The sequence below is a fragment of the Equus asinus genome, chromosome 5 (genome assembly GCF_041296235.1).
Source record: "Equus asinus isolate D_3611 breed Donkey chromosome 5, EquAss-T2T_v2, whole genome shotgun sequence".
Lineage (NCBI taxonomy): Eukaryota > Metazoa > Chordata > Mammalia > Perissodactyla > Equidae > Equus > Equus asinus.
Window position 1 is genome coordinate 62,546,094 of NC_091794.1, and position 25,948 is coordinate 62,572,041.

At 39.4% G+C, this 25,948-nt stretch overlaps 1 protein-coding gene and 1 pseudogene across 2 annotated transcripts; one reads left to right on the plus strand and one right to left on the minus strand.

The window, feature by feature from the left end:
• Positions 1-25,948, plus strand: part of LOC139045288 (elongation factor G, mitochondrial-like) — a 55,748-nt pseudogene that overhangs the window by 10,987 nt on the left and 18,813 nt on the right.
• On the minus strand, positions 16,120-25,229 carry LOC139045290 (latexin). Of its 2 annotated transcripts, none has more exons than XM_070509721.1 (7): positions 24,098-25,229; positions 22,385-22,536; positions 21,886-21,948; positions 20,631-20,808; positions 20,199-20,335; positions 17,656-17,718; positions 16,120-17,408 (listed from the first exon to the last, which is right to left on the minus strand). In XM_070509721.1, the coding sequence occupies exons 2-7, from the start codon at positions 22,391-22,393 to the stop codon at positions 17,310-17,312; spliced, it is 549 nt and encodes a 182-aa protein (XP_070365822.1). In that variant the 5' UTR covers positions 22,394-22,536; positions 24,098-25,229; the 3' UTR covers positions 16,120-17,309. The 2 variants fall into 2 exon arrangements, with proteins under 2 accessions (XP_070365822.1, XP_070365821.1); XM_070509720.1 differs by lacking the exon at positions 24,098-25,229 and adding an exon at positions 23,445-24,049.

Sequence of the window (25,948 nt, forward strand, 5' to 3'; positions counted from 1 at the left end):
TACCACTATTTGTTTCTCTATCCAATGGATGTAAAGTAAGCATGGTAAGATTCTTATATGCCCCTACTTGCGTATAAGGGAGGGGTGGAAGGTCAAGGATGTGACCATGTGGCCTGGGTAGCCTCGGTGGTTAGTGACCTAGCCATTTTTGGTTCCTAGCAATGGCAAAATCAAGTTGCTAAGGTAGTTTCAAATAGTAATTGTTTTTTTGCTGTGCATGTTTTCCCCTGTTCTGCTCTGTTTTATCATGCTAGCTGTTATCTTACTTTTCATTTTCGTGATGTTTAAAAATTTTGGTTATAAATATTTTGCTTTAAGCTTTTTGAGGGTAGTTTTTTTTTTTTCATGAGGACTGACAAATAACTGTATGCTGGCTCCATATTTCTGCAGAGGTAGGTTGTGGCCACAGCGCTGCCCTTGGCCTCTTTCAGCTGCAAGAGCTGACGCTCCACTGCTGACGCTTGGAGACCTCCTGGGCCATTCGGGCACCTGGGGATGCAGCCTGAGGCCCACTGATAGGGCTTGCACTAAAGCCTGGCGTTCGTTATTGTAGAGCCTCTTACTCTCATTGCCCTTTATGATGAGTGATCCGTACCGCTGGACTTCCTGTATGTATGTTCTTTTAAAAAATAAATAAATAAACAATCAAGTGTTTTCTAAGGTATGCCTTTTTTTGGTAAGGAAGGTTGGCCCTGAGCTAACGTCTGTTGCCAATCTTTCTCTTTTTTTTCCTCCCCAAAACCCCAGTACATAGTAGTATATGCTAGTTGTAAGTCCTTCTAATTCTTCTATGTGGGATGCCACCACAGCATGGCTTGATGAGTGGTGTGTAGGTCCCTGCTGGGGATCCAAACTGGTGAACCCTGGGCTGCCAAAGTGGAGGGTGCGAACTTAACCACTGCCCCTCCAGGCTGGCCCCAAGTGTTTTTAATAGATGATACTTTCATATGGTTTAAAATTTTTTAAAGTATACAAAGATATACAGTAAAAAATCTCCCACCTGTCTCCCCTCTGCTCAGTTCTCTGCCCCTCCCTAAAGCAGGTTACTGGTAAATGGTTTCTGTTGTATCTTTCCAGAGATTTTTTTTTTGCATATGTATAACTTTTCCCTCTATTATGTGCAAGTGTTAGCATACTGTTCACACTCTTCTGTGTATGTGTCTATTTTCTATATGTATGTATCTTTTTTTGCCAAATTGAAAATTAGTGACATTCCAAGAATGTTGAAAGCCGTTGTACAGTACGTAGCTTCCAAGCCCTGAAAAAGGAACTGATTTTGTTTCTTTTTCTTTGTATTTTGACCTTAAGTTATAGAGAACCTGATGCTAGTCTCCGCTAGAGCCAGTACTTCAAAGAGTATCAATGCATTTCATTCATTTGTTGGTTTATAATTGATCTGAAACAAAAAATGTAATTTTTAAGATTAACTAATCATTAAATTTTTTTCTGTTGCAGCTTGCAATCCGAAGAGCTACTCTAAATAGGTCCTTTACTCCTGTCTTTTTGGGAAGTGCCTTGAAGAACAAAGGCGTCCAGCCTCTCTTAGATGCTGTTTTAGAGTATCTACCGAATCCATCTGAAGTCCCGAATTATGCTCTTCTTCATCAGGAGGAGTAAGTCTTGCAAACTGACTCCTAGTTTCTGCAGAAATACGTTAACACTTACGCAATATGAAAGCAATGGTTCCTTTAAGAAACAGACTTTTTTAAGCACGCATTGATTATTTTTCTTTCCTGTCTGTACCAGATAATTTCTGTATTTTTTAGTCTGCTCTGGTCCTGTCACCATGTTGTAACTAAGCCCAAGGAAGTTACTCTTACTGATCTCTTTCAAAGAAATTTCATTTATGTGAGGTCAGAAATGTTTAACACACGTGCATTTTCTTAGCTAATACTCTGATGAAAGAAATTGATATAAAAGAAGTATTAAATATTGCATCTCATAGATTTATGTTTCTTTTATTTTAAGTGATTCAAAAGAAAAAACCAAAATCTTAATGAACTCCAAAAGAGACAGTTCTCACCCATTCGTAGGCCTGGCTTTTAAACTGGAGGTAAGTTGCTTTCTAATGTATTTAACTGCTGTAGGTAGAGATTTTCTTTTCTTTTAGGTTTTTATTCCTATTATAAATTGACTCATAAAAGATTTGGTTACAGGGTTCTCTGCTGTAAAGTTACTCTTTTTTCCCCCTTTTGATACTGACTCTTTAGGAGGAAGTTACTATGCACAGCCACAGTTAAGGGGTGGGGCATCAGCTCCCCTCCTGGAAGGAGCAGCATCTACATTAACTTACTTGGGATTCTTCTATATGGGAGAGTTGTCTCTTTACCCCTGTTTATGTGTTTACTCAGTCATTAATTTATATCAGTATGGATTCATGGATATTTATTTGTAGTTTGAGTTGTAATCCAGTAGTATGTCACTTATTCTGTTGCCCAGCTTTGGCCAGTGGAGCTCTTTCCGTTGGCTCCTGTGTCTCTTTGACGTTCTTCAATGTTTTGCTTTTTTGAATACTTTCTTACTTTGTGGCATTACATGGCCCAGGCCCTAGAATCAACCATTTCTCTGGGAGCCCTGATTCCTTTTAATCAAGAATAGTATTAGGAACCAAGATTTGAGCATGGAGTGTGCTTTTTGTTGGGATATTGTTGCTTCTGTTCCTAATATTTTAAGTGGGGAAAAATGATGGATAAGTTAGAAGTGTGAAGAGTGGTTATTTCTGGGATGGAATTTTATTTGGGGACTTTTTCCTAGTTTTTATTTTTAAATTTTTACAATCTACTTCTTATTACTTCTAAAATGAGAAAATAATTTTAAATTCAAAAGTAGAAATAACTGTGCAGTGACAATTTTATGCATAAAGCTTTTAAAAATAGGTATTTAGGAATGCTTTCTTAGCATCCCAGAATAGTGATTATTCAGTTTAAGGTATGGAATGTTTTAATATTTAATGGTTTGTATTGCCAGATTGCTTTCATACTCTCAGAATTAATGTACTAGGTTATTTCAATGAGTCTTATTCAAATTGAGTATTATTTATTAAAAATCATTACTGATTTCATACATGAAAATGGCATTTTAATATTTCATCTTGCCTTAATTCCTAATGATAGAGAATATTTTTTCATATACTGTTTATGCAGTTGCATTTCCTTTTTTGTAATTGTTTCTTTATTTCTTTTGTCTTTCCTTTTTTAAAATTAGAGTCAAAGTGTTTTACTTATTTATATGAGCTTTCCCTAATAAAGTTCTCTTTTAAAACAATTAGCAGTTTAAAATTTATATAATCAAATATATGTCTTTATCTTAAGTCATTCTCTCATTTTTAACTGCAGAAGCCCTGCTCTTTGAATATATTTTGTAAATATTTCTTTAGTTTCCTCTGCTTTGTTTATTGGTTGTTAAACCGGCTGGAATTTGTTTTGCTGTGTGCTGTGAGGTAGGGTCTAAGTGGATCTCCTCTGCCTCCAAAGAGAAGACCCATTGTCTCGTTACCAGGTTTTGAACAACGTTACACTTTTCCATTGATTGTCATGTTTTTTTAATCATTGTTGACAAATGAATTAAACATTTTAGATTTTTAACTATGCTCTATGGACTGTTCAGTCTAATTGGTGCTAGTTCCATACTTTTTAAGTTTTGGAGTATTTAATATTTTTAAATATTAGTCAGGGTTAGTTTCTTCTCATTGCCATAGTTTTTAAAATTTCTATTTTTAACCATTCTTCTAAGTAGATTTTAAATCACTTATCAAATGTTTATATATTCCTCTTGGGATTTTGGTTGCTATTGTGTTAAACCCATAAATTAATGTGGGAAAAATTGGTAACTTTTAAATATATATCTAATTGATTAGTGTTACTGTTCAGGAGGAATTGATTCTTGAGTAGTCATTTTATATTCAGTCACTAGCTTTCCAGGTGATTATCAAAGGGTTTTTTAGATGTATAGTACAATCTTACCATTTCTAATGATGTTTTTGTTGTCTTTCCAATAATTATACCTTATTTTTGTGTCTTATTTTATTAAACTGAACTTATGAAATAATATTAGAAGGCAAAAGCATACTTCCTAATTATATAAATAATTAAAATTTTCTTTTGATAACTTTTATTTTGGAGGAAACAGAAGTAGTACCTTGGATTGTGATACCAAAAAGAATAACAACAACCATTTAACTTATCTTATTCAAAGCTAGTATTAAGGTAGTTTATGACAAACCAAAGCATGTATATAAGATGTACTACTAAGATTGATAGGAAATATTTGGAGGTAGTGTGAAGTTCTCCTAAGTTTGATTACTTTTATTATTATTTATTTGATTGAGGTCGCTTTGGTTTATAACATTGTATAAATTTCAGGTACACATCATTATATTTTAATCTCTATGTAGAGTGCATTGAGTTCACCACCAAAAGTGTAGTTTCTCTCTGTCGCCATACACGTGTGCCCCTTTACCCCTTTTGCCCCCCAGCCCTCTACCACCTGCTGCTCTGGTAACCACTAATCTGTTCTCCTTATCTGTGTGTTTATCTTCCACATAGGAGTGAAGTCATATGGTAATTGTCTTTCTCTGTCTGACTTATTTTGCTTAGCATAATACTCTCAAGATCCATCAGTGTTGTCACAAATGGCACTATTTCATCTTTTTTTATGGCTGAGTAGTATTCCATTGTGTGTATATACATATACCACATCTTCTTTATCCCTTTATCCATTGATGGGCACTTAGGGTGCTTCCAAATCTTGGCTATTGTGAGTAATGCTACAGTGAACATAGAGGTGCATATATCTTTTCAAATTAGTGTTTTCATGTTCTTTAGATAAATACCCAGAAGTGGAATAGCTAGACCATATGGTATTTTCTATTTATAATTTTCTGAGTAATCTCCATACTGTTTTCCGTAGTGGCTGCACCAATTTACATTCCCACCAGCAGTGTATGAGGATTCCTTTTCCTATACATCCTCTTCAACACTTATTTCTTGTCTTTTTAATAACAGCCATTCTTACAGGTGTGAGGTGATATCTCATTGTAGTTTTGATTACCTTTCCCTAATAGTTAATGATGTTGAACATCTTTTCATGTGCCTGTTGGCCATCTGTTTATCTTCTTTGGAAAAATGTCTGTTCTTATCCTCTGCCCACATTTTGATTGGGTTGTTCATTTTTTTGATGTTGAGTTAAATGTTTTTTGATGTATTTTGGATATTAACCCTTTATCAGATATATGATTTGTAAATATTTTCTCCCAGTTGGTGAGTTGTCTTCATTTTCTTGATGGTTTCCTTGCCATGCAGAAGCTTTTTAGTTTGAAGGACTCCCATTCATTTATTTTTTCTTTTGTTTCCCTTGCCTGAGTAGACATGATATTGAAAAAGATGCTGCTAAGACTTATGTCAAAGTGTACTACCTATGTTTCCTTCTAGGAGTTTTATGGTTCCAGGCCTTACATTTAAGTCTTTAATCCATTTTGAGTTAATTTTTGTGTATGCTGTAAGATAATGGTCTATTTTCATTCTTTTTCACGTGGCTGTCCAGTTTTCCCAACACCATCTGTTGAAGTGACTTCCCTTTCTGCATTGTATGTTCTTGGCTCCTTTGTCAGAGATCAGTTGTCCATAGATGTGTGAATTTATTTCTGGGCTCTCAATTGTGTTCCATTGATCTGTGTGTCTGCTTTTCTGCCAGTACCATGCTGTTTTGATTACTATAGCTTTGTAGTATATTTTGAAATCAGGGAGTGTGATACCTCCAGCTTTGTTCTTTTTATCAGGATTCCTTTGGCTGTTTGGGGTCTTTTGTTGTTCCACATATATTTTAGGATTCTTTGTTTTATTTCAGTGAAAAATGTCCTTGGGATTTTGATAAGGATTGCATTGAATCTGTAGATTGCTTTAGGTGATATAGACATTTCAACTATGTTAATTCTTCCAATCCGTGAGCACGGAATAGCTTTCCATTTCTGTATGTTTTCTTCAGTTTCTTTCAATAACGTCTTATGTTTTCAGTGTATAGGTCTTTCACCTCCTTGGTTAAATTTATTCCTAGGTATTTTCTTCTTTTTGTCACAATTGTAAATGGAATTGTATTCTTAATTTCTCTTTCTGCTGGTTCACTGTTCGTTTATAGAAATGAGACTGATTTTTAAATGTTGATTTTGTACACTGCAAGTTTACTGTACTTGTTAATTATTTCTAATAGTTTTTTGGTGAATTCTTTAAGGTTTTCTATATATAGAATCATGTCATCTGCAAATAGTGGCAGTTTTACTTCTCCCTTTCCAATTTGGATCCCTCTTCTTTTTCTTGCTTAATTGCTCTGGCTAGCACTTCCAATAGTATGTTGAGTAAGAGTGATGAAAATGGGCATCCTTTTTGGGTTCCTGTTCTTCGAGGGATGGCTTTCAGTTTTTCACCATTGAGTATGGGTTGGCTGTGGGTTTATCATAAATGGATGTTGAATCTTGTCAAGTGCTTTTTTGTATCTATTGAGAGGATCATGTGATTTTTATTCCTCTTTTTGTTATTGTGGTGAATCACATTGATTGATTTGTGGATGCTGAGCCATCCATGTGCCTGGAATAAATCCCACTTGATCGTGGTGTATGAGCCTTTTAATGTATTGTTGTATTTGATTTGCTAATATTTTGTTGAGAATTTTTGCATCTATGTTCATCAGTAATATTGGCCTGTAATTTCCTTTTTTGTGTTGCCCTTGTCTGGTTTTGGTTTCAGGGTAATATTGGCCTTGTAAAATGAGTTAGGAAGCATCCCGTCCTCTTCATCTTTTTGGAAGACTTTGAGAAGGATAGGTCTTAAGTCTTGGTTGAATTCACCAGAGAAGCCCTGTGGTCCTGAAGTTTTGTTTTGTGGGAGGTTCTTCATTACTTCTTCAATCTCTTTATTTGTGATTGGTCTATTCAGATTCTCTATTTCTCCTTGATTCAGCTTTGGGAAGTTGTAAGAGTCTAAGAATTTATCCATTTCTTATATGTTATCCAGTTTGTTAGTGTATATCATGTATAATGTATATCATGGTGCATAGCTTTTGATGGTATTCTTATAATCCTTTGTATTTCTTTGGTATCTGCTGTAATTTCTCCTCTTTCATTTAAATATATATTTAAATAAAATATTTAAAATAAAACTGATTTTATTTATTTGTGCCTTCTCTCTCTTTTTAATTTTTTTGTTGGGGAAATTGGCCCTGAGCCAACATCTGTGCCAATCTTCCTCTATTTTGTATATTAGTTGCCACCACAGCATGGCTTGATGAGCAGTGTGTAGGTCTGTGCCCAGGTTCCAAACCTGCGAACCATGGGCCCCTAAAGCATAGCTCGTAAACTTAACCACTACACCACCAGGCCAGCCCATGAGGCTTCTCTCTTTTTTTCTTAGTCTGGCTAAGGGTTTGTCAATTTTGTTTATCTTTTCAAAGAATCAGCTCTCAGTGTCATTGATCCTTTCTACTGTCTTTTTAGTCTCTATTTCATTTATTTCCACTCTGATTTTTATTATTTCCCTCCTTCAACTGACTTTGGGTTTTGTTTGTTCTTCTTTTTCTAGTTCTTTTAGGTATAGTGTTAGATTGTTTATTTGAGATTTTTCTTGTTGCTTGAGGTAGGCCTGTATTGCTATTTAGTTCCCTCCTGGTACCACTTTTCTGCATCCCATAAGCTTTGCTGTGTTGTGTTTTCATTTTCTTTTGTTTCCAGGTATTTTTTGACTTCTCCTTTTATTTGTTCATTGATCCAATAGTTGTTCAGTACATGTTTAGTCTACACATATTTGTGACTTTTTCAGCTTTCTTATTGTAGTTGATTTCTAGTTTCATAGCAGTGTGATCAGAAAAGATGCCTGATATGATGTCAGGTGTCTTAAATTTATTGAGGCTTGTTTTGCTTCCCAATGTATGGTCCGTCTTTGAGAATGTTCTTTGTGCCCTTGAGAAGAATGTATATTCTGCTGCTTTGAGATGGAATGTTCTGTATACATCCATGAAGTCCATCTGGCCTAGCGTTTTGTTTAAGGCTAGTGTTCCTTGTTGACCTTCTGTCTGGATGATGTGTCCATTGTGTAAGTGGGGTGTTGAAGTCCCCTACTATTATTGTCTTGCTGTCAGGACAGGGTATTCTTGGCTGACAGTTTTTATCTTTCAATATTTTGAATATATCATTCCACTCTGTCCTGGCCTGTAGAGTTTCTGCTGAGAAATCTGCTGATAGCCTGATGTGGGTTCCTTTGTATGCTATTTTCTCTGGCTGCTCTTAATATTCCTCCTTTGTTGTTGACTTTTGGCAGTTTTAATGTAAAGTGCCTTGAAGAAGGTCTTTTTGCATTGAGATAATTAGGGGTTCTATTAGCTTTATGGACTTGTATATCCAGTTCCTTCCTCAGTTTTGGGAAGTTCTCAGCTGTTATTTCTTTGAATAAGCTCTCTGCTCCTTTCTCCCACTCTTCCCCTTCTGGGATACCCATTGTCCTTATGTTGCTTTTCCTGAGTTGGATATTTCTCCATTTTTAAAAAATCTTAGTTCTTTCTCTTCCACCTGAATCATTTCTAGATCTGTCTTCAAGCTTGCAAATCCCTTCTTCTATATGGTCTGCTCTATTTCCACTGCTTTCTAGTTTTTTTCATCTCATTAATTGTGTTCTTTATCTCCAGAATTTCTGGGGGGTTTTTAGTTTCAGTCTCTTTGGTGAAGTGCTCCTTCTGTTGATTTTATTCCTGAGCTCATTGAACTGTCTTTCTGAGTTTTCTTGTAACTCACTGAGTTTCTTCATGACAGCTATTTTGAACTCTGTCAGTTAGATCACAATCTTCCGTGACTTCCAGTTTGGTCTCTGGAGGGTTGTTGTTTTCCTTCTGTTCTGTGTGTTGCTGTGCTTCCTCATGGTGGGTGATGAGTTCATCCCCTGCCAGCGCATTCATGGTGGTACCCACCTTTCTTATTTGGGCACGGCTTTGGTTACTTTGATTCTGAGCTGCTTCTGGTTGCATTTCAGAGCCTGCACTTTCCACCCTCCACTGCCTCTGCCAGAGGCATCGTCAGTGCCCTCTTGTGCTGCTTGTGCCTGCAAGGTTGCTGCTTATGATGTCCCCACAGTCGCGGGTGTTGCCACTGGGGTCACGAGGATGCAAGCACCTCTGCTGGGTCTCGTGTTCCTCCACTAGCTCTCTGTGGGCTCTCCACAGGCTCGGGTGCTGCTGCCCCGTGCACCACCTGTGCTGCTGCTCCCAGGTTATCTGGGGATGCTGGCAGTACTACTATCAGAGGCACTCAGTTCACAGGTGTTACTGCCAGTGACTGAGGTCTGGGGTCTCGTGTGCAGCCCCTGCTGCTGGTAGGGCTGGTGTCAGGAGTGCCGCCACTAGGGGATGGGTGACAGGTACTGCTGTGACTCCTGGAGCCTCAGGTTGCAGGTGCCACCCGCCACTGCAGGGGAAAGGAGAGGGGTTAAGTCACAAGTGCCACTGCTGGGAGAGGGGCAGGGGCTGAGCCAAAACTGCTGTTGCTGCTCGTGCAGCCTCTGGTCTCCAGTGCCACTGTGCTTTTTGAAACTTCAGGTCAGGACACCACCACAAGGGGTATCTGCATTTTAGATGCACCCTTGCTGCTGGGAGGGCTGGTGTTGGAGTTGCCAATACTAGAGGAGGACACCGGGGCTGCTTCCCTAGTTCCACTGCCTCCCAGAGGTCCAGTCCACCCACCTTCAGGTGTTTATATGTCTGGATCTCTCAGGGTTTCTGGTGTGCTGTGCACCTTTTGTTTGTCATTCGATCTCCTACTGGCTGTAACTTAGAGGGGAGACACAATGGGAACAGCTCACTCTGCCATGATACTGACATCACTCCTAATTTTGATTTTTATGTTTCTTTTTCATTTCTTTCTGCCCTTACCCAATCTTGACTTCTAGGCAGGTCGTTTTGGACAGTTAACTTATGTTCGCAATTATCAAGGAGAGTTGAAGAAGGGTGACACCATCTATAACACCAGGACAGGAAAGAAAGTGCGAGTGCAGAGGCTCGTTTGCATGCATGCCGACATGATGGAGGCAAGTACAGTCATTGCTGTGAGGTCCAAAATTTCTCTGATGTCCATGAAATACATCTACCTTCTTGGTATCCTGAACCCCATGGGGAAATCACTTCTATTGAACATGTTCTTCTGGCTTCTTCCTTTTTAATTAGCTGTGCTACAGGTCTGATGGAGCACTTTGGTAAAGGTTAAATCAGCAGATGATAAGAACACATTCCACACCACTATTTGTGAGTTAGCTGTATTTCCTCAATGGCCGAGGTTAAGGAGAAGGGACAGTTTGGTCCCTGAGACTCAGAACACAAGATTCAGCCCTTAAGAGCTATCATTACAAAGAGTATAATAGGTTTTTAGGACAGTGGAACTGTGGTTCTCAAAGGTAAGTGAGAGTAATAAATTCACACATAATTTCCCACATTGTTTAGTGGATTTACTTTCTGAAATATGGCGGATGTGAAAGCTCTTTTTAACCCTAGAGTTTTGTATTCGTAGAACCAGCCCGTTGACAGGTCCCATTGGTGCTGGAATCTATCTGAAGATTGAAAGCCTTTCGAGATCTGGTCTGGAAGATGAACTTCTGCTTAGGGCTTGAATGCTTGAATGGGCTCTGAGTCTGTCCTGGCCTTCTCTTGTCCACGGGGTTAGGCCTTGGCAGGAGTACCGAGTGTGTGTGGTTGTCTTCTACTCTCAGCCTTTCCCAGTTCAGCTCTGTATTCCTGGAGAAATTTAGTTGTCTAAGCAAAATCTTGACGTTCAGAAATTTTTGGTGGCCATAACTTTTGTGTCTCCTGGAACATAAATAGGCAGTCTCGATCTTGGGCAGCATTGCTGTTTTCTGAGATGGGCAACAGGGGCAGGCTGGAGGGGTTAGTGCTGGCACTGCTGTTTCATGGGCCGGAAGCTAGGCGATTTGTACGGCTGTGTAACCGTTACAGACACACACACACTTGCTCCTTCACAGTCAGTCGCAGCTCATTCACAGCTGTTCAGAATGAACTGTTAGTCTAAAAGGACAAAAAGCAGAAAGCTTAGAGGCACCAATGCTTTGTTCTTAGAGTTCCTGTGTTTTCTTAACTGCTTACATCTGTGAGAAATTGATTACTTTAAGTACAATGGGCTCCATTCTCCTTGTTTTCAAAACTTCCTTTGCAGGTTTTCCGTGTAAGCCTTTGTCATACACATCTCATTGGACTATGGCAGCACATAGAGTACATGCTTTTTAATTCAATAGAAATAACTTTAGAACTGGGAGGCTCTGTGTTCTGTCAGTACTGCAGATCCTCCAAGTAATGAGGCCATATCTCTGAGTTTGTTGTCGACTGAGATGTGGTTTAAATAGGGGCCCTGTTTAAGGTGTTTTGCTGTGGTTGATTGTCGGTGTTGCAGTGGTTGTAGCTAATTCATTCTTTGTAGAATTCATGGTGAGATTCTGCCCTGTTTATTTATGAACAATGTATTTATTCTGCAGTTACTTTTTAGTTACCATGCCCTGATTTGTATTACTTGCGAGTATCATTTTGTGTTCTTTCTTTATTTAGGATGTTGAGGAAGTGTTTGCTGGAGACATCTGTGCATTATTTGGCATTGACTGTGCTAGTGGAGACACATTCACAAACAAAGACAATAGTGGTCTTTCTGTGGTGAGTCATTTAATTTCAAAGCTGTTTATCACTTGAGTTTCGAAAGTCTGTGTTTCTATGTAGTACCTTTAGTACCTCAGAAAAACAGCCACTGAGGTTTTCATTGAGTGCCATAGGCATCACGTATAGTTTGGCTGTGGCTCTTTAAATGTCAATTAGACAAGTGTTCTGTGTAAGCTGACTTACCTGGTTTTTCATAGTAAAATCCTTCCATGATCCCCCAAGGTGTGGCGTGGAGGGAAAATCTCCCCTAGACACAGCTGGACGTGTAGCTCTGACTCCTCTGCCTCCCCATTTTGGGTGCCTCTCTAATTGCCGTCACCAGCATCAGGCTAGTCCCAGTGGAGTGCCAGCTCTTTATTAACTCAGCAACCAGAGGGCGGGCCCTCAAACCCCAGGAGAACTGCTGGACCAGACTGTAACGTTTAGGCTAGACCTGGGGAGAACAGAACAGGACAGAACCGTGGTCTGAAGGCAAGATGCAGCTAGACAGCATGACTGACTGCAGCCTGCCCTGTGGGCCTCACACAGGTGCCTTTTCAGCATCAGCGACCCTGAAGGGAAGAACGTGCTCGGCAGCCGCTGCCTTTGAATCCCCTTCACTGACTCCCCTTTTTTGCCTCTACAGGAGAGCAGGCTCTCCTACAGTATGACCACTTGTTCGTGAGGCTGGTTCCTCTCCTGAATTCAGTAAAGAAAGAATATGAGTACTTAGGGGACAGGTAATTTGCAGTGAAGGCATTTACAGTGGGTCGTTTATGTAAGAACTGGTCCAACGCTAACAAGTGAGCACTATAATAGCTCCTGTATACAATGATGAACTCATAATTTTGTAATTTAATTTTTTTGTATAAAATATTCTCTAATGTCTATGGTTTTACAAATGATTTAAGATACTACAAAAATCATAAATAAATCCATGCAAGTTTTGGGGGAATCTAGATAACGGGAATGTTGTATTTTATTATTGATAAGACCGCCTTTAAATACTTGTCCCTGGCAATGTGAAGGGACTGGAGGTGTGGCACGTGCTCAAGCTTTGAAGCAAGTCAGCCTGCTTAGAGTCTCACCTCTGCCCTCTGCTCTCTAAGGCCCTTGGCCAAGGTATTTTATCTTCTTTCCAAGCCTTTAATGATTTTATTTGCAAAATGGGAAAAATAATATCTGCCTCTCAGAGTTGTGATTGATTAAATAAGGTATCATATGTATAAAAAATCTAATGCCCTTTCTCTGTTTCTCTTGTCAATGAGTATAGTATATTTTGATTAAATAAAGTAACTTCTCAGAAGATAGCAACAGCAAATGTAGCCACCAGCCAATAAGAATTCCGCATCTCATCATTTGGATTCATTATAATGATTATGTTAAACAAAGGGTCAATAAATTTAAGGGTCTTAGACAGTTAAATAAATAGATACTTTATTTTTGATATTTGGGGAGGGAGGAGATCATATAAGTGGACACCTTTATTTATTAATTAATATGTTCATTTATGTAATGCAAAACAGACCAACATATATACCGTCTGGACTACAGATGTTGACTAGTATTTGTCCTTTGTTCTACTGGAAAGTAGAACATTAAGATTAATTCATCTCTGACATACACAGTACTACCTCTGAATTCTTATCTCTTCTTTTAAATAATATTGTAGGAGTCAATTCATGTTCCTGATCCTGTCATTTCAATAGCAATGAAGCCTTCTAACAAGGTAGGTTTGACTTAATGTTCAGTATATCACAATAAAAACTTGAGCTCCTTTTTATCTGTCTACACAATGCACAGTATCTTTTGATAACCAGCAGTCTTATGGTCTTCTGTTTCCTCTTTTGGTATTGAAATCTCCTTTTAAATTTATCGGTCTATTAGTAGAAATTACTCCCCAGTATATTTGAAGAAATTGATAGTATTAAGGCCTTCACGAGACTGTGCATTGTAACTCCTTAGGTAGCGTTGGCTCCAGAGTGGGAAGTGACTTCGTAGATTTAGGTCGCAAAGGGATGGTAAAGGGGAAGCAGGTGCGTTTGTCCGAAGTTGGGGGAAAGCCCACTGTAAAGGACACTAGAATATTGCAGAGATTGACTGCCTCATGAATCATAATACATCCCCAGACTTGTGATAGTTAAGTCAGTGTCTGATTATAACATGGAAAGCCTACAAACTGTTTTTTTCACTTTCAGATGTGACAGTTTTATGATTGGATTTGATGTCATTTAGCTTTTTACAAAGCCAAAATTGCTTGAATAGGTTCTGCATTCATATTGCTTGCCACTGGAATTAGTCATGAACTTGAACCATAACTTGTTTAGTTCTTAAGTTGCCTTGACATTCGTAACAATCACCTTCATATGGTATATTGAAATTAACTCATTCATGCATTAGCTGAACATTCTGACCTCTTGTCACCTGGAAACTATCATTTACAGAACATGCTCTGATTTATTGTCTTGTGGATACATTAACAGCTGCTACTTCATCTATTTTGAGGAATTTGAGATTTTCCAGACCCTTCTCATTATAGAAAAGAGAATGTTGAGATGGCAAGAAACAGTAAATGACTCCATCTCAGAAATCTGAGGAGAGACGAACCGTCCGTCTTGCCACACAGATGCCACAGTTTGTTCCAAGTGCTTTGCTAAATTGTTTGCTTTTCCCCTCAGAATATGCAGGGCTATAAGTTAAAGATACTATGTTTCTTCACTCCTAAATGCAGCGTTTAGGGAAGGCATTTAAGTGTTGATAATCCTCAGTAACGCAGGGAAATCAAATGCATCAATATCCAAAAGAGTTTTTGGTGTCTCAGGGTTGTCTGCCTCCTGGAGTAAATTAATTTAAATCAAATAATGAAGTCATTGCATAAAGCCAAGACTCTCAATAGTGGGGGCAGGGATGATCTAGTAAGTTGAGGGTACCTGGCTAGCGCAGGGAAAAGGGAAAAGACTTTGGAGATAGACTAACCCAGTATTCAGTCCCAGCTTTGCCCTGCACTAGCTGTGTGGCCTTGAGCAAGTCACTTAACTTCTCTGTGCCTTGTTTCCTCACCTGAAAAATGTGGATAATTCTGTCTTGCAGCATTATGGTTAGAATCAGATAACATATACAAAACACATAGCACAGCTCCAGCCACAGGTGATAGCTGTTAATACTGGTGATTTGGGGCATGTTAGTTTCCTTTTGCTGCTGTAAGAAATTGCCACAAACTCAGTGGCTTAAAACAGCACAAATGTATTATTTTACAATTGTGTAGGTCAGAAATCTGACATGGATCTTAATGGGCTAAAATCAAGACATTGGCAGGGCTATGTTGTTTTCTGGAGGCTCTAGAGGACAGTTTATTTCCTTGCTTCCTTAGATTGTTGGCAGAATTCAGCTCCTTGTGGTTATAGGACTTGGGTCCCCATTTCCTTGCTCACTGTCAGCTGAGGGCCGTTCTGGCTTCTAGAAGCTGCCCCCCTTCCCAGGTTTGTGGCCCCTTCCTCTTCAGTGCCAGCAGCAGTAAAGTAAATCCCTCTCGTGCTTCAGATAGCTCCTGCCTCTTCTTCCCTCTCCCATCTCTCTGACCTACCCTTCTGCATTCCTCTTCCATTTTTTAAAGGCCCATGTGATTACATTAGGCCCACCCAGATTATTCATGATCATCTCCCCCAGCTTGAAGTCTGCAACCTCAGTCACTTCTGCAGAGTCCCCTTTGCCATGTGAAGTTCACAAGTTTAGGGGGATATGGACATATCCTTAGAGGGCCGTTATTCTGCTGACCACGTATGGAATTAGGTCTAAGAAGAATAGAGGTGCATCGCAACACACCCGCGCAGATTGCTTTGAAGGGGAGCCGTCTCAGTGTGGCATTTGCCCTACTGTTGGTCTGAACTGTCCTCCTGAATCTACAGTAGAGTCTTGGTAAACATGCTGATTCCTTTGATTATGTATAGGACTTCTGAAATATAACACAGGAAAACAGATTCTACTTTCTGCAATGATGGGCAGTTTTCCACAAATGGACAGTTTTTATCAATATAATAGGAAAGGGCATAGAGTTAAGTCTTGGACTCTTGATTTTTCTCTTGGTAGAGAAAGAAAATTCTGTGAGCTGGCTATTCCCTGCTCTCTTGGCTGTGTGGTATCCAAGCTCACATATTAAAGCATGTGTCCTAGGAACTAGATGGTGGATTATTTTTAATTCTTAACTGCTTATGTATTTGATTGCATCCAGTAAAGTTTGGTCAACAATCCCATTGCTTATCATGCTTAGTAAAATGTGTACTGGCTTTCTTTTTTTAAAGAATGATCTGAAAAAATTTTCAAAAGGTATTGGCAGGTTTACAAGAGAAGATCCCACATTTAAAGTCCACTTTGACACGGAAAGCAAAGAGACAGTTGTATCTGGAATGGGAGAATTACACCTGGAAATCTATGCTCAGGTATTAAATAACAAGGAAGTTAATTTAAATTCACTTTATTTATGTCTGTATTTCGTTAAGAGTGAAAGTCAGTAATTCTCAGTCTCACAGTCATAATAACAACAGTGCTTCGCCAAGCTTCACTGTGGTTTGCATCCAGATATGGTGTACTCCTTCCTCTTCTACATGTTACAAATTATTTTGATCTCTAAATCTTTCTATTTGTAAAACATTGCAGACTTCTAGAATCAAGGCTCAGGAGATTTGCAGTAAGACCATCCATCCATCCCCAGGTCATGGTTAGTTGGGTCATGGATATCCTGGCCCCAGCCCCAGGGAGACAACCTGCTGAGAAAGTTGTCCCACCAGTACGCGCTCTCCAGGCCACTTCTTGTCTGTTTTCTTCCCAAGTCAGCACTTGAAGACCGTTATTATATGGATAAAAGAGTGGCTAGATGGGGCCTGTACTTCCCTAGGAAAGGTGTTGTGTTTCTATGAATGAAAACGAAAGATATGTGACTTAGAGTAAAAATTCTGGTTGTGATCATATCTTTGAAGTTGAGATAGAAGAAAATTCTGACAACAGATTCAGATGCTATATAGTGAAATTGCAGTAAGATGGAACAAAGGTGAAGTTTTAGTGGATGGATTACTTGGAGGTAAGTGTAAATTAATCAGTACAAATTAGAATTCATTTATACAAAATCTGTAAAAGCAGGTTGTATTGTTTAACATCATGTATCCTTGTAAGATACTTAAATGATTTAAAACATCATTTGCTTATCTATTTAAATGAATGCTTCTAAAGTAGTTAAGATTCTTAGAGTTTTTCTTTTTTATTTTTTTAATTTAAATATACCAAAACATTATCTTCCCTGCTCTTTTTAGAGGATGGAAAGAGAATATGGCTGTCCTTGTATCACAGGAAAACCAAAAGTTGCTTTCAGGGAGACCATTACTGCCCCTGTCCCGTAAGTATGCAACACGAACATCCTATGAGGCGAGAACTGAAGCTTTTTATTATGGGATATACATAGCACTGTTACTGTTATTAAGACGCTTGCACCTCTTGGCACTTTATTATGGAAGCTGTATAGTACTGTAATCAAGACATTTGTACTAAGCAACACTTTGGGATTTGTTTGGCCCCTTAAGCTAGATATCAGTGAAGACTGACATACACATCGTTAATAAGCATGTTTACACTTCCTCCAGGGTTAGGGTCTTCATTTATTCCAGTTGTGCTTCCTTAGGCAGACGGCTGCTGTGTTTTACTTTAGTACCATACTGTGGATGCCAGAGAACTTGCATTTGCCAGGGAATAATCTCCTGGAAGCAAAGGAAACTAATGCTATGATAAAATTCAGAAAACAGAGTTGGGCTTACATTTTATTCGAGACAAAACAGTCCTCATAAAGAATAAAGGAAAACAAGTTAAACTGCTACAAGTATGATATACTTCAACCTGGTGCCTATTTGAATTTACACGAATTCTGATTTAAAGTCAAAATTAATAAGGCATACTGTGGCTACAAAACTAGTCTCAATTTTCAAATGAAGGCACATGATACTTCACCTGAGATGGAATGTCATGAAGTAGAATGGTATAGTGTAACTCAATGAAGTCATCATTTCTTTGCTATAATAAAAAATAAAAACCTGCTGTTTAAAACTTAATATCATTGGCAAAAATACTTTAATTTTAAAAATCAGGTTCATTAGTAGATGATTATAATACTTCCACTTAAGTAAAAATAAAATTTGAATGTCATAATTTATTTAGCCTGACAGAAAAACTGTTGTCTTATAAATAAGTTTTCTTTCAAACTACATTTTAAAATCATGAGTTGTCATTTGTTACTCTAAAAATCATTTACCCTTTCTGTTTGGGGTTCTTGTTTTTTGGGGTTTTTTTTGAGGAAGATTAGCCCTGAGCTAACTACTGCCAATCCTCCTCTTTTTGCTGAGGAAGACTGGCCCTGAGCTGACATCCGTGCCCATCTTCCTCTACTTTATATGAGGGACACCCGCCACAGCATGGTTTTTGCCAAGTGGTGCCATGTCCGCACCTGGCATCCGAACTGGCGAACCGCCGAACCGCCGGCCACTGAGAAGCGGAACATGCGCACTTAACCACTGCGCCACCCCGCCGGCCCCGCTCTTTGGGTTTCTAAGTTGTGGTAGCTATTTAAGAGCATTACAGTCTGTAGTTCGTCATTTAAGATTCCTTAATGTTTCGATTGTTCACAGAAGCATCATTTAAGGGATAAACTACTGAAATGAGTGTTTACATTAAAGGAAACCAATTTTGTAATAGAAATTCTTTTAAAAAAAATGAAAATAGTAAAATGTAATGAATGCGGTTATCTGACTTTGTCATTAAAGCTTTGATCTGTGCTGCTTCTTGCTTTGGGAATATAAAGTATTTATACCACTAGCTCCACAGAAATATTGCATCCACATAGTTTAAAACCAAGATTATCAAAGGCTGGCCCCGTGGCCGAGTGGTTAAGTTCGTCCGCTTTTCTTTGGTGGCCCGGGCTTTTGCCGGTTCAGATCCTGGGTGGGGACATGGCACTGCTCATCAGGCTATGCTGAGGTGGCGTCCCACATGCCACAACTAGCAGGACCCACAATTAAAATATACAACTATGTACTGGGGAGATTTGGGGAGAAAAAGCAGGGAAAAAAGAAGATTGGCGACAGTTGTTAGCTCAAGTGCCAATTTAAAAAAAAAAAACACAATCATCAGAGATCTGCTCTCCTTACACAGGCTCTTTAAGGCTTATAATGGACGTATCAAAACCAGCCCGAGACTCCCAGGGGCAGCACAAGCTCCTGCGGCTTCTTTGGTTAACAGTGATTATAAATGTGACCCCAGGGTCAAATACTATTCTCTCCTTACAGCATCTTGAAGTAATCCTTTCTTTGAATATATCAACAAAGACTGTCTTTTAAAGATAAGGTAAAAATCAGTAAGGTTCCTTACATGTTGGATCTTAATAGGTAAAGATACATAAGATACATAGCCTGAAGCAGTGGTTAAACCCTTCTCCTGAGATTTTCCTTAATGCTTTCATGAAACTACTAGCACTGTCTTGTGCATATTTTGCATAAAAACGTGGCTTGAAATTCATAATTATGATTGTATAGGCTCTGGTACCTGGACCACTTACTCAGTTATTTGAGGCTGTAGTACCCCTATGGGAATCTTGTAACCAAGGTTGATGTCTTCAAAAACACATTAGAGAAAGGCTGTTTCTTAAAGTGCCACTGTAATATTCATGTTGGGTATTTGGTGTCACACTCTGAGTTGTAAGTGACTGTCCTGCCTCAAGTGCCCATAGGGATCTAATAAGTGGTCGAAAAAGCCTGCAGAGAAGGTGCTCCAGCTGCCTGGAGTTTGTCAGCAACGAGCTGACACCGGTCTGCTGGAGAGGCCTGTTCTCCCAACGGAGCTCACTACAACTGTTGGTTGTGGTTTCTTTACAGTATTTTCCTTGTTTTCCATTAGATACTACTGGTTGACATAGTTTTTTCTTTTTAACCTCTTAATAAAGATAAAATCAAAGAATTTATTTTTATTTCTTTAAGGTCCAGAAAGAGGCAGTTCAGAATAGTTATACCAGACGTAAATATTGTAAATTATTTCCAATAATTGCTTGGAAATTATGACTAAATAGATTATAAAAGAAAATTACATATAGCAAGCTTCACAAATCCATGCCAATATTTTTGTTCTGGCTGAGCCGTAGGGAAAAAATGCAGCCATGTGTCACAGCAGCTCTGGCACCACCAGCTCTCGGTGGAGGAGCGAAGCAGACATGGTCTCAGTATTGCGTGGCTGCAGTAATTTGACCAAACTTGGGTTGCCAAGGGAAATAATCTATATTAGGCTGAGCACAAAAACTGAATGCCGAATTATCTCTGACTCCAGACTTCACGCTCTTGAAACTGCAGCTTCACGTTCTCTAGCCGTCATTATAACTGACCTCTCTTTGAAAATACTAGGTCTTGAATACAAAGTAACTAAAGGGGCGCTATTTATCCAATCATGAATTATAACACTTTCAGTAAATATTAGCCCTGTTAATAGTGTATTTTATAGAAATTACTTACCACTTGCTTGACAGTTTGAATTTTTACCATTTTATACCATGTGTTTTCAGTAGAATTCTGCCATATTATATAACCACAGGCAACCCAGGCTAAATGTCGAACTGGCTTCATTTCTGGAGATACGTTTCCAAAATTGTCTAGTGAAGGAAACATTTTTATGGTAAATGGAATTATTTTATACATACAGTATTAACCTCTTAAAAAAACCTAAATTCTAAATCTTGTCATAGTTTCCTTGAAATGTGTGCAGAAAATAATTAAGCTATGGATCTATAAAGTTCCAAGGCCTTTTTTTGTTTAATTAGATTGGTAATGAATATTTTTGCAAAAGCCAGTATATTTCCAACATTATGTTAACATAAATTTTGAGCATAGATAATTGATATTGATCTTAAAGTTGAAAAAATATTTTTCCATGGCATATTTATGTACCTGGAATATTTTGTGCTTCTAGTGGTTCCTCCATGGACTTGAGTCTTTGATAAAATGTGTTATCTTCTTCATCTGGGTTCTTTCCGATTTCTCCTTCAAATGTGAAGTTGACTTCTGGTGCAGAATGTTGTCCCGTTGGAGGGTAAAGTACTTCTGCTGTGCAGTCCACTGTAACTTGCTGTGTGAAACATTTTGCAGATGATCTTTACGTGCAGATGGCCATCCATTACTAATTATTGTTCTTTGAGATAGAACGTTTAAGGCATTGGCCCGCTATTGGTGTTTCAGACCTGACTTCGGAGTAACATTCCAGAGGTATCTAATGGGGATGGCCTAATACTTTTCTTAGAGGTATCTAAAAGAGATTGCTTATTTTACAACTTAGAAGGCCTCATAATCCTCTAAATTCATCCTAAAACTTTGAATATATTTCAGAATTAATGGGGCATCCATCTGCAAGGCCGGATTTGAGTCTGACTTTGCATGCCAACCCCAGACGGGTTACTTTTTAAGTCTTTCCGTCACTCTTCGTCTCTGCTCCTGAAATAACACAAATCCTCTCAAGCTCAGATACAGCAGTCTGTGCCTAGATGTAAATGAGAAGATTGTAGCATTGGTTCTGCGTGGTAAAGACGAGTGTCTAGCAGCTCAAGTGCCTTTTAATGAATCTCCTTATGTTGGCCTATATCTCTTCTGAATTATGCTCAACAAAAGGGCAAGCTTTTTTTAATTACAAGATGGTTATGGTACGAATTGCAGTTCCTTTTAACTTTGTTTCATTAATAGTTTGATAGGTGTGTAATTTTTAAACATTTCCCTGCTCCATTACTGAAAGATTCTTATCTGAACACGGTGCTATTAGTTGGCCATTCTAATACTCATAAATATCTAAAGCACTTGCTTTTTTTAAGTAAAAGAAACCAAAAACAGAATGAGAAAGGCAGACAAAAAAAGTGATGAGAGTAATATTAGGCATGAGTTCAGACTGCCCGATAAGTATGTAACATTTTTAAAGGGAATTTATTTGAACTGAAGTATATAGAGTCTGTTTTCTAAATAGCTCAATAGAAATACTTCATGTATCTCAGAATATACAAAAAGAGTAAAAACTGACCCTTGTATGATATCGTTTATTTCGAGGCAGGGATTTCACAACAGCTTTAAAAAAAACCCCAAATTCTATGATTCGATCAGCAAAGGTACTCTGGAAGATTTAGAATCAAATTTTATTTAATAATAAAGGAGGTTCACTTACTTTTTGGATAATTTCTTCCACAGAAAATTTAAGGCGATACTTATGTCCTCTTCCCGGAATATCCTAAAATTAAGAAAATGTGGTGAGTTATTATAACAATAACGCAGTTCTTTGCATTGTTAGAAGAACCCATTCTCCTTTGGTTGGGCGGCTGACTGGGAGGGGTAAAATGATTAGAGCCTTAGACCTTGAAAAATGCATTTCACCGTGTATGTAACATCTAAGTTAGCAGGTCCTCTATCAGGTTTATTTTGGATGAGAACAGAAGGGTGGGATAAAAGCATATAGAAACAAAATGGGTTACAATTCACTTTCATTCATCAGAGGACTTCAATCTCTGGGTCTGTGATCCTAACTTCTCTACAGAAGAAATTTTGAAACAGCCTTTAATTCTAAAGACAATAAACAGAATACAGTTTTGTGAAGTTTATCAAACCATTAACTACAAAACAAGTAAAACCAAGCTCTAACTACTCTGGAGCCCACCACAACCACACACCTCATGCATCTTTGCAATCCTGCCGGTGTACTAAAGCACCCGTTCTGTCAATGTGGCTTTCCCAGAATCAATGTGAGCTGAGATTCCAATATTTCGTATTTTCTCGTTGGGAATCACCCCTGATGAACACCATCGCAGACCTTCCAATTAACCTGAAAAGTAAGAGAGATCAATTCAGTGCACTTTTTCTAAGAGAGAGCATGGGTTCAGCGGACATCGTTCCTCCAGAGAAACTCAACGGACACAAAACACCATACGAGACAGCTTGGAAAGGCAAAAGAGGGCACGTCTCCACCGCAACTCCCGAAACCAAAGGGAAGGCTGCAGGGGAGAGCAGAGAAGACACAGCCTGAAAACAAATACATAATCAACCAATCAGAAAAAGCTGCTCGCATTAATTATATAATTAACTAAAAGGGGACAACTACTTTTATCAAATGTTATAGGTTTGAAAGTATACACTAGGGATAATAAAATCAGAAAGATAGATCCTAACAACTACTTTACTAGGAACTAGAGTTTTCATCTTAAGTTCTGCTGTTTCCCCTTCCCCCTTAGTCTCGTTCACAGCTAGCAAGGCCGTCCGAGGACTTCCGTGCTTCACGCGGTGGTACCGACAGCTCTAACGCAACCCACAAAAGGTTTCCAATTCCTTCTACACAAAGTTAACGACTTTTTTTTAAACTTTATTTTACTTGGGGCGGGGCGGGGGGGACAGGGCAGAATCCTGCATTTTATGGAATTAAGACACAATGTAAACCACTGCCCACAGGGCTGCACATCCAAGTGCACTGCGGTCATTTGTGGGCAGAGGGAAGCACAACTTGGAAGCGGCGGGTAAAACTAATGGGAACCCTGGCGCCGGGCGCCTCCAGAGTAAACCCAGGGAAGCCTGCGAGCCGCGCGCGCCAGGCCCGGGCACAGCGGGCCACCGCCCCCCGACGCCAGCCCCCGGGCGCGCCCCGCGGCCGGCACGGACAGGGAGAGGGACCCGGGCCGCTCCGAGGGCCACGCGGCCAGGGGACAGTCCGGGCTCGGCCCCGCTCCCCGGGCACTCTACCTGCCTCCCCTGCCAGCCCAGCGCGGCGGGGACCCGCGGGAGCCCGCGCCCCAGGGCCGCGGCCGTCCCCAGCAGCCTCATGGCCGGCGCAGAACCGGAGCGCAGGGCCCGCGGCTCCGGGATGCTCAGCAACCGGCACCGCGGCGGGAGACCTTCAAAGTCACGCCGGCCAGCAGCGCCTGAAGAGCACTTCCGGGGCGAAGGACGCGAGCGCGGAGGGACGAAGGGAAAGAGGGAGGAGCTCCCGGATCTCAGGGCCGAGCAGCGCCCTCCGCTGCCCGGGCGCCCTCTGCCGACGAGGAAGAGGAGCTGCAGTCGCTTCGCCGAGCTCATCCAGCCTTGCACGCTCCCAGAGCGCTGCAGCCTTTTGGGATGTGGTGCCAACTGTAGCAACCCGGAGAAACGTTTTTTAACAGAATTTAAGTGACAAAAAGAGCAGTTGTCATCTATGCTACCATCACAGATATGAAAAAATACTTATCTACAGGACACGACCTGAAAAGAATGTGGAAAAATGATGACTGAACTATCAATTACAAGTGCTTTTTCTCATCTCGAACGTTCCGTCGTTCTTCGGTGTTAGGCGTTTTAGGGCCAGTTCATATGGAAGACAGCATCCTTGACGATTCCACTTGGAGGCATCGCGAACTTACTATGTCCGAAACGAAGCGTCTGATCTCCCTCCCAGCACCGTCTTCTGCAGTCGTCTTCATCTCATAAACCGCAGCCGGTGCCGCACTCAGTCGCTGTGAGCGCGCCGTCTCCTGGCAGCGCGTGCCTTAACCCCTCGCCGGGGGTCGGGGCCGCGCGCCAGCCCGCCTCTCCCGCCCCGGCCCCCTGCCCCCCGCCCCGCCGGCCGCTCCTGCCCGCGCTTTCCCTCCGTGCAGGCGGCCGCTCAACGGGGTGCTCCAGGCCCGGCTCTTCCGCGCCCGCGAGCTCCTCCCCGTCGCTCTTCTCGTGCGGCTTCGCTCTGCAGAGCGCTTCTCAGACCAGACGTCTCACACACCTGAGCGCTGTCTCCTTTCCCAGTGAGGTCAATGCCGTGAGAACAGTGACTGGGCTGTGGATCGCTGGGTCGCCCTGCGTGGGCTAGGTGCTCAATGATATTTGTGGAATGAACGAGATCGAATAAATAGAAATCAGAGGAAATTACAAGGGACAAGTAAAACCAGAGACTCAGTAATGAATTTCGAATTTACTTTTTGTATATCATCCATATATTAATTTACAAAAAAAGATTAAGCTGCTTTGATGAATAAATCCGTTAACACTGAATATACCATTAAATAAACTTTTTCATTTATAGACTTTCGGAGATTGTCTTAGAAGCCTTTATATGTATTTGTTTAAAATATATAAACACATAATTATGTAAATGGTAATAAAATTTTAAGATATAATTATTTAATAGTACATATAAAACAGTACATCTGTTACACTGAAATTACCACTTTAACAGTTTCCTTGAGGAAAAATTCATACTCATTATCTTCTATGTGTGTATATTTTCATATTTTTCCGTAATTATTATACAAAGTATATCTTATTTTTATTAATCACTTTTAACCAAAGGGATCAACTATTTTCTCCACAGAGGAAACTAAAAGACAAAAAACCAAGAAGTCTCTAGCTAAATTCTTATGTGTACACATTATATGGTACCTCTGTTAAGTTTTACAATGGCAAAATACACATATATGGTATCATCCAAAACATTTGCATATTCTTTTAATCCAGTCACTTTATAAATGTATAAGAATAAAGATACATTGAAATTATCTTTAGTGACCAAAGCTTTGTACCATTTTTCACTTATAAATTACGCAAGTATCCAAGGGCTAATTGCACATTTTCTAAGGTCTTGAGAAGTTACCTGAGGATTTGAATAATTGCAATTTTAGCTAACACATTTGGTCCTTATAATTAATAGAATTACAATTTCATAAGGTCAAAACCCCTTTAAAGGATATCTGTATTACAGCTTTATTTAAACACCATTTTATATTTTGTAACCTTACATAATTGGTGAGTCAGTGATAACTTATTTGACCTATAAGATGAATACAGGAAAGTTAGAAAATTTAAATCATGAGAAGTTCAACCTTAGTTTTATATAAGCTAGAATATTTTATTAGCATTAATTTTAAATAATAAAACCTGGAGAAGACATATAGTTGATTTAAAGAAATATTCATTCATTAGTTTGCCCAAATTCATCCACTTATCGGAAATATTTCATAAACCTTTTTTAAAAATACTTTATAAACCTTATATTCATAATCATTAAATCATATTTAAAAGCTCCTCTTTTATCTTAAAACCTTTCTGCTTATAACCATAATAGCAAAGGCTATTATTTAAATTCGCTCATCCACATTTTACGCAAAAGCAGCACAAATAGTTTATTGGCTTTTTTCTCTTAGCCATTTTGGATATTCATTTGCACCAGATAGTCCTAGATTGCACATATGACAAAATTATTTTTTTCTGAATTCATCTTTAAA

What these genes read in the sequence shown, in the direction of transcription:
- LOC139045290 (XM_070509721.1), bottom strand. An exon ending in TGGAAGAAATTATCCAAAAA is followed by an intron (nt 20,809 to 21,885) that starts GTAAGTGAACCT and finishes TGTTTCACACAG; the next exon opens with CAAGTTACAGTGGACTGCAC. An exon ending in TTCATGACATTCCATCTCAG is followed by an intron (nt 17,409 to 17,655) that starts GTGAAGTATCAT and finishes CTTTGCTTCCAG; the next exon opens with GAGATTATTCCCTGGCAAAT.